A 7,455-nucleotide genomic window follows, 5' to 3' on the forward strand; every position below is an offset into this window, starting at 1 on the left:
GTACGGACTAATGGGGATGTCATCACATGACCCCTCTATTATCTTGTACTAATACGACATCTGATTACTCATGCTTAGTATACATGCTTACGCTCACAGTACCATAGGTCTTATAGCGGTATCAGAGATCCTGACTCACATGTATATATACTGGCCCTGTAGCACAGAATAAAGCAAGAGTTCAGTCGCACTTTAACAGGTTATGAGCCCCGGCCTCACGGCCACTCTACCTCCACTCTACTAGTCTCATTGCTGAAGAAGACCCCTCGGGAAACCTCGGTCCCCTTCACCCAGTTTAAACCAAGTTTATCCACACAGTTTACGAGTAAGTCTCGTTGCGTGCTAGTGGCAGACGGAGCGCTTACGCGTTCATTCCTGCGTAATTTCTAGTGCCAAAGGATTTGCCCGCTTGTCCCCCTCACTCCGTTTTCCAGCGGTACAAGCACTCTGCCAGCTATGCGCCCGCCTCCGGCAACACCAACGACCCCGTCGAGACCGTCCCGTACGGTAAACGCCGCGGCAAAGAACTACGCCCGCCGACTCCAGCGCTCACTCTCCCGTTCCCTCCGAACTCACACGAGGGTATGCGCCTACGTCGCGAACAGTTCCGCGAGCGCTACGCGACCGACAAAGCCGACTTCGAGCAGCGTCTAGCTGCACGCGAAATCCAACAGGCGCGCGAACGGATCCTCGCCGGTCTGTCAAAGCCGACACTCGAGCAGCGTCTCGCTGCCATCCCACCGGCGACACATACGCTGATCGCCCCGAAGCCGATACTCATCGACTTCGACAAGCACACTCCCGCCGACCTCGTCCGCATCTTCACACCAAAGTTCGACGGCACGCTCAAACGCCTCGACGTCTTCGAGACTCTCGAGCTCGATGACCTCAACTCCGACCGAGTCCGCAATCTCCGCCGACTCATTGAGCAGCTCACGTGCATCAAGCGCTGCTTAGCGGACGTCTGCAACGTCGTCAAATACGAGGAGTGGTGCAAGTGGAAATTAGGGTGCAGAGAAATAGGGGATATCTCGTTCAAAGGGCTACGCAAGAACAAAGCCCGGATTGTACAAGCGCTCAGCGCAGTTTACGTGAACGGATATTTTGACGTGGTTAGGTTTTACGAGAACAAATAGATACTTTGTATACAACGCTATTGTAACAATCAGAACAAGTTCTACTCGAAAACCTGACTACTGTGTGTTTATCCTAAGCGACAACAAGTGTCGTAGTTTAACTGGTCTCTTCGTCCAATCCCAACTCTATCCACCTCTCGGCTAAATCGGCTTAGCTGGGATAAGTGGTTCGCTTAACAGCGTTCACAATCACTACCTCTCAAGAGACAAATACGGTACCTGAAACCGTAGAGACAAAACAGGAAACCGTCGCAGAATTCAGACAGCGACTGAATATATTAGACGACATAGAAACAGACTGGGAAGCATTAACAGCACACGAACAATACGTCGAAGTGTTGCTAACTCCGTTCTATTTCTTCAAACACGTCCAAAAACCGCCGAGCTATAACGCTACAGCAGAGTTAACAAACCACGACGAAGATATAATCCATATCTTCTTTCCAACAAGCTCTGACACATATTCAGAACCATACGCTTGTTACCTCGACCAGGAAGATATTGCGGAAGATCTATATTATAGACCGATCAATCAGACATACGATCTCGCATTCTTGGAAGAAGATTGGGAATCACTTCGAGTAACACGAGCCGAATCATACGAGCTTGATCTCAGTGAATTCTTTTACGACGTCGGTTTAACTCCAAAGGAACGTGAAACACTTTACGCATACACTCGTCTCCTCTTCGTACACGATAACAATGTCATCCTCTTCTGACCCGACCAAGCTCGCCACATCCACCATCCCGCAATTCGACGGCACCAACTATAAAAAGTGGTCCGACGCGATCCGAGCCTTCCTGCGCTATCAGGGCGTCTGGTACTTGATCCAGGGATACGGCTCCACAGCGACCGTTCCTGTTCCTGGTCTTGCCAGACTAACATCTGCGACAGGTACACCCACGGCTACAGAAATTTTAGCTCAAGCTGCATGGGATGAGAAAAATGACAAGGCGCTGGGCATTATCCAGCTCTACGTCGCACAGAACCTTCGTCATCTCGTCGATGACAAGTTCTTGGCCCTGGATGCATGGACCGCGATCAAAGCCGGCTACAAGAAACCCGGAGCGGTAGGTGCATTCGTCGCCTTCCAGAAGCTGTTCAATGCACAGCTCTCTGACAGCTCCGCGCTCGGCCCGCAACTCGACGCGCTCACAGAGCAGTCCAACCAGGTCAACGCGGCGGGAATAGAAGTCAAACCTCAGCTTCTTGCCCTGCTCATGATCAACGCTCTCCCCAAGTCGTACCAGACCATTGCTGGTACAATTCTCACTACGCAGACTGATGTTACGCTGCTCACAGCAGCACTCATCAAGCCCAAGATCGTCGAGGAGAAACAGCGCCGCGTCGCGAATCGCACTCAGATTGCGCGCGTCTCAAAGGCGCCCCTCCTGGACAAGAAATGTGAGAAGTGTGGTCGCAAGAACCATACGACGGAGCAGCACTGGGACACAAAGCCGGCGAATTCTGGCTCGAGTTCCGGTAACGGCAACAACACGCAGCAGCAGCAGCAGGGTGGCGGAAAGCGCAAGAAGGGAAAAGGAAAGGGCAAAGCGAAGGACAATACCGCAACGACCACGCAGACTGTAAATACCATACGAATAGTCGATGTACCTGTAGTAGCTAAGATCGAAGAGGAATCCATCTCTGTTTCTCTTTATGCTACGGGTGTCAAATCTAAGTGGATGGTCGACAGCGGTTGCACAACACATGTCACACCATACAAAACTGACTTTATTCGGTACCATGAATTCCCTAAGCCAGGTCATGCACACACGGCCGGCAAAGGTCAGACTATCGAAATTAAAGGTCACGGTGAAATCGCTCTGCAACATTGTCTCACAGATGGACGAGTTCAGCATATCCGGTTAGAAACCGTATTATACGTACCGGAAGCTGCAGAACGGTTCTTTGCGCCCAGAATGCCACTCAATAATGGTCACCGTATTGAGATGGATGGCAAGAAGTTTAAGTTACTCCGCGGGTCAGACCCAACGAAGCGGACAGTTTTAATGGAGGGCGAATATGAAAAGTCGTCAGGTTTATATTGGCTAGAAGCTGAAGTCCTCACCAGGACCAGCGAGATTAAGCCAGGAACATTAATGTCGGTCAAATCCGATGATCCATATACTTTGTGGCACCGTCGCTTCGGACACGCCGGGAAGAAATCAGTTGTTCAACTGCCTGGCAATGTCAAAGGCGTCCCGGATAAAATCTCGGCACCGACCAGGAATACTCCCTGTGATGGATGCGAATTCGGGAAGTCTCGTCGCGATACATTTCCTGCATCTGACAGTCGTGCGGATCATCCCCTCGACTTAATTCACATGGATCTTGTCGAATATCCGTCGTTATCACTCGATGGATACAAGTTTGCTCTTACCACCCTCGACGACTATTCCTCTTTTGGTTTAGTCTGGTATCTGAAACGGAAGTCTGATGCCTTCTCTGCCTTCAAGCAATTCGTCGCTTGGGCGGAAACACAGGCCGAGCGCAAGCTCAAGGCTATACGTTCAGACCGTGGGGGGGAGTTTTTAGGCCGCGAATTCGATGATTTCCTAGCAGAACGAGGAATAGAGCATCAGCTATCAGTGGCGCGAACACCATAACAGAACGGCAGAGCAGAACACTGGCAACAGACCATTCAGAATAAGGCAGAAGCTATGCGACATCACGCTGGCATGACGTCTGGGTTCTGGAAGCTAGCATCGGAAACAGCAGTACACATATACAATCGACAACCTCTGCGCCGTCATCAATGGAAGCCGCCCATCACTAAATGGAACGGCACTGTTCCGGACGTATCGTACTTTCGAGTATGGGGCTGCAAAGCCTACGTCCACACACATAAGGATGCGAGGGTCAATAAGCTACAGCCAAAGGCTAAAGTCATGATCTTCGTCGGGTATGAGATCGGTACAAAGGGTTACCGGTTCTGGGATCCAACTGCCCGGACCATCGTTGTGTCACGCGACGTCACCTTCGATGAGTCTTCCTTCCCCAAGCGAGACGAAAGGCCTCGTGAGCCTGGAACGTCTCAAGATCCACTTCCACCTGTCCTACCCGACCTGCCGAACCCGGACCCTACCAGTCCGGATGACTTCACACCTGACAATCAACCCCCAGACAACGCACATCCACAACCGCGGCAAGACGAACCGCAACAAGAGGATGATGACGAAGTCAATGACGATCCAGCCGATCGTTATGAACAATATCGAAGCCCAACTCCGGAACCATATGAACATCTGGAGATACCATTTGTTCCCGGTCCACCTGGACAACCTCCACCTCAGAGAGAACAATATCGTCCTCGTCAGAGCGGATCAGCCGGTCCATCTCGTCAGGCAGCACCACCTGCTCCTAATATTAGGCAGCGATGGAATCTCGAACCACAACCTGTCCCACATCCAGCCAGACCACAGCGCGAGAATGCAGGCCAATGCTGTGTTCCCGATAACAGCTATGGTGACGTCCCGCCCACTGAAGCATGGCGTCAACAGGAACGAGATATCCAACGTGATCAACAAGAAGAACGAGAAGCACGTGAACAACGTGAATCCTCTCCAATGGAAGTCGACGATCAACTCCGTCGGAATTTATTCCAATGGATATGTCATGCTCACCAGCCTGACCCCACTACGTATTGCGAGGCAATGTCTCGCCCAGACGTGAAACAGTGGGAGATCACGATGAAAGAGGAACTTAAGTCTCAGGAGGAGAATTCCACATGGATTCTGGTCAACAGACCAAACAACCGGAGAATTGTAAAGTGTAAATGGGTTTATGTGATCAAGCCCGACGGCCACTATAAGGCACGACTCGTGGCCAAAGGATTCACACAGATAGAGGGGATAGACTTTCAGGAAACCTTCTCTCCCGTCGCACATTATGAAGCTATACGCTTCTTACTCGCACATGCCACACTCGAAGATTGGGAAATCGAGGCAATGGATATCAAAACGGCCTTCCTGTATGGCAAGCTCGACGAGGAGATTTACATGGAACAACCAGAAGGCTTTGTGAAGAAAGGACAGGAAAAGATGGTGTGTCGATTGAAGAAGGCTATCTATGGCTTACGCCAAGCCTCGCGCACCTGGAACGAGAAGCTGCACACTACGCTACTCGAAAACGGATTCAAACGCACGTGCTCAGATGCTGGCGTTTATGTTTACCATCACGACAAAGTCGAAGTTTACCTCATAGTTTACGTCGACGACCTTCTACCAATGAGTCCAAGTTTACCCGAGATCCAACGAGTGAAGAAAGTTCTTGCAGAGAAATTCCAAATGCGAGATCTTGGAGCCGCTAGTACATTTCTTGGAATGCGGATCACTCGTGATAGAAACAACAGGTGTCTGGAGATCGACCAACAGTCGTATACCGAAGGAATCCTATCTCGATTCCAGATGCACAACTCAAAACCTTGCCGTACACCACTGCCTGAAGGCATACATCTCGAGAAGGCTGCGGAAACATATACCGCTACCGACGCACTCCGCCATCACTACCAGTCTATGATTGGTAGCCTCATCTACTTGATGATTGGTTCACGACCCGACATCGCCTGGGGAGTCACAAGACTCTCACAATACATGCAAAACCCTACGTCACAGCACGTGGAAGCCGCGAAACACATCTTCCGGTATCTCCGTCACACCACTGAGTATCGTATCTGGTACTCTGGCTCAAATCAGTCTGGTTTGATAGGGTATTCAGACGCAGATTGGGGCGAAAATCAGGATAACCGGCGATCAACAACCGGTTTCGTTTTCTTGATGGCCGATGGAGCAGTCACATGGGCATCTCGGATGCAGAAGACGGTGGCAAGATCTTCGACGGAAGCCGAGTACATGGCACTCTCAGAGGCATGCTCTGAGTTAGCCTGGCTAACGTCACTCCAAAAAGAGTTAGGTTACTTTCCTACTGCACCACCACCTCTGGTAGCAGACAACCAAGGAGGAATCTTTCTCGCAGTCAACCCCGCTCATGACCGAAGGCTCAAGCACGTCGACATTCGATATCACTTCATACGCGAATACGTAGAAGAAAAACGAGTGGATATAGTCTACGTTAGTACGGACGAAATGATCGCCGACACATTAACGAAACCACTTGGTGCAACAAAATTTGAGCGTTTCCGGTCTATGCTAGGCTTGGTCTTCAGTAGATTAGGCAATAACTAGTCGAGTGGGAGTGTCAGAACTTGGGCGATTACGTCATTACCCTGTACGGACTAATGGGGATGTCATCACATGACCCCTCTATTATCTTGTACTAATACGACATCTGATTACTCATGCTTAGTATACATGCTTACGCTCACAGTACCATAGGTCTTATAGCGGTATCAGAGGTCCTGACTCACATGTATATATACTGGCCCTGTAGCACAGAATAAAGCAAGAGTTCAGTCGCACTTTAACACACGCTTCCACGGAGGACGCCCAGAAGTCTTCTCTACCCTATACTAACTGTATGGAGTATTTTATGTATTTAATCTTCGTAAGCGGTTCACTCCTTGCAATAGCCATGATCTGTCTATCGCAGCCAGAGCGGGCCAGAGCACTCTGCGGCGCCTCGCCTGGATTTTAGGGCATGCGCACTTTCCCAAGCTTGCGCGCATTATGCTAATGCTCCGTAGATGAGACGGCGTGCCAGCTCCGCAGGACGCGTTCACAGGTATGGGCTGACGCGTGATTTTGAGGGCATAAGCTCTACGTGTTGTCCATTTTACAACATTCGGATTAGCTTCTCCATTGCGCGCGCAATACGTACGATTCCGACGCAGAATGCGCACCACCGGACAAATCGCAGAACCCGACTGCCTTTATACCTAATGTCCGATGCAGTGTCCGACCGGCAAAGTCCGGGAGCGCCGGACGCCGTTTAAGCGCCCAATTGGAGTCTGGAAAAGTGAAAATGCAGGACGAGATATCCTCGACCATGACTATTCAGGTCGTCCAGTACTACACATCGTCTGTGCCTGTTTGGCGTATCCATGCGAGATGTCTCCCATACGTTGTCCTGTCTTCATCCGGCAAGCGTTGAATCTCTGCGGTCAAGTCTTACGGGCTCGCGAGGCCGAGCTCCGAGACCTCGCCCGCATGTCGCAAATACTGCAAACGAATGGACTCAGTATTTGTAGACAGTTTGTCGAGGCGTCGTTAATTTTTCTAATTGCCTACGGCTTAGTGCTCGTAATTCGGACGAGAAAGTCAGCTCGAAACCATCTATATTGTACACATTGAGTCATGAGGTAGTACATTGGAAGAGATACATATAATATGTAAGTGCGGGACACGACGACATAGCAAT

At 50.4% G+C, this 7,455-nt stretch overlaps 2 protein-coding genes across 2 annotated transcripts in view; one reads left to right on the forward strand and one right to left on the reverse strand.

Moving 5' to 3' along the window:
• Positions 1 to 1,838: 1,838 nt before the first annotated feature.
• PHACADRAFT_69082 (uncharacterized protein) lies at positions 1,839 to 2,642 on the forward strand (the record flags this gene model as incomplete). Its single annotated transcript, XM_007397677.1, has 2 exons — positions 1,839 to 2,219; positions 2,310 to 2,642. Coding segments are annotated over 2 exons (714 nt in total), but the record flags the coding sequence as incomplete, so codon positions are not given.
• Positions 2,643 to 7,355: 4,713 nt separating this feature from the next.
• PHACADRAFT_147361 (uncharacterized protein) overlaps positions 7,356 to 7,455 on the reverse strand; it is a 6,110-nt gene continuing 6,010 nt past the window's right edge. The window contains exon 7 of the mRNA XM_007397678.1: positions 7,356 to 7,455. The gene's annotated coding sequence lies outside the window, so the exon portion shown is untranslated.

This window comes from Phanerochaete carnosa, assembly GCF_000300595.1.
Source record: "Phanerochaete carnosa HHB-10118-sp unplaced genomic scaffold PHACAscaffold_7, whole genome shotgun sequence".
NCBI lineage: Eukaryota > Fungi > Basidiomycota > Agaricomycetes > Polyporales > Phanerochaetaceae > Phanerochaete > Phanerochaete carnosa.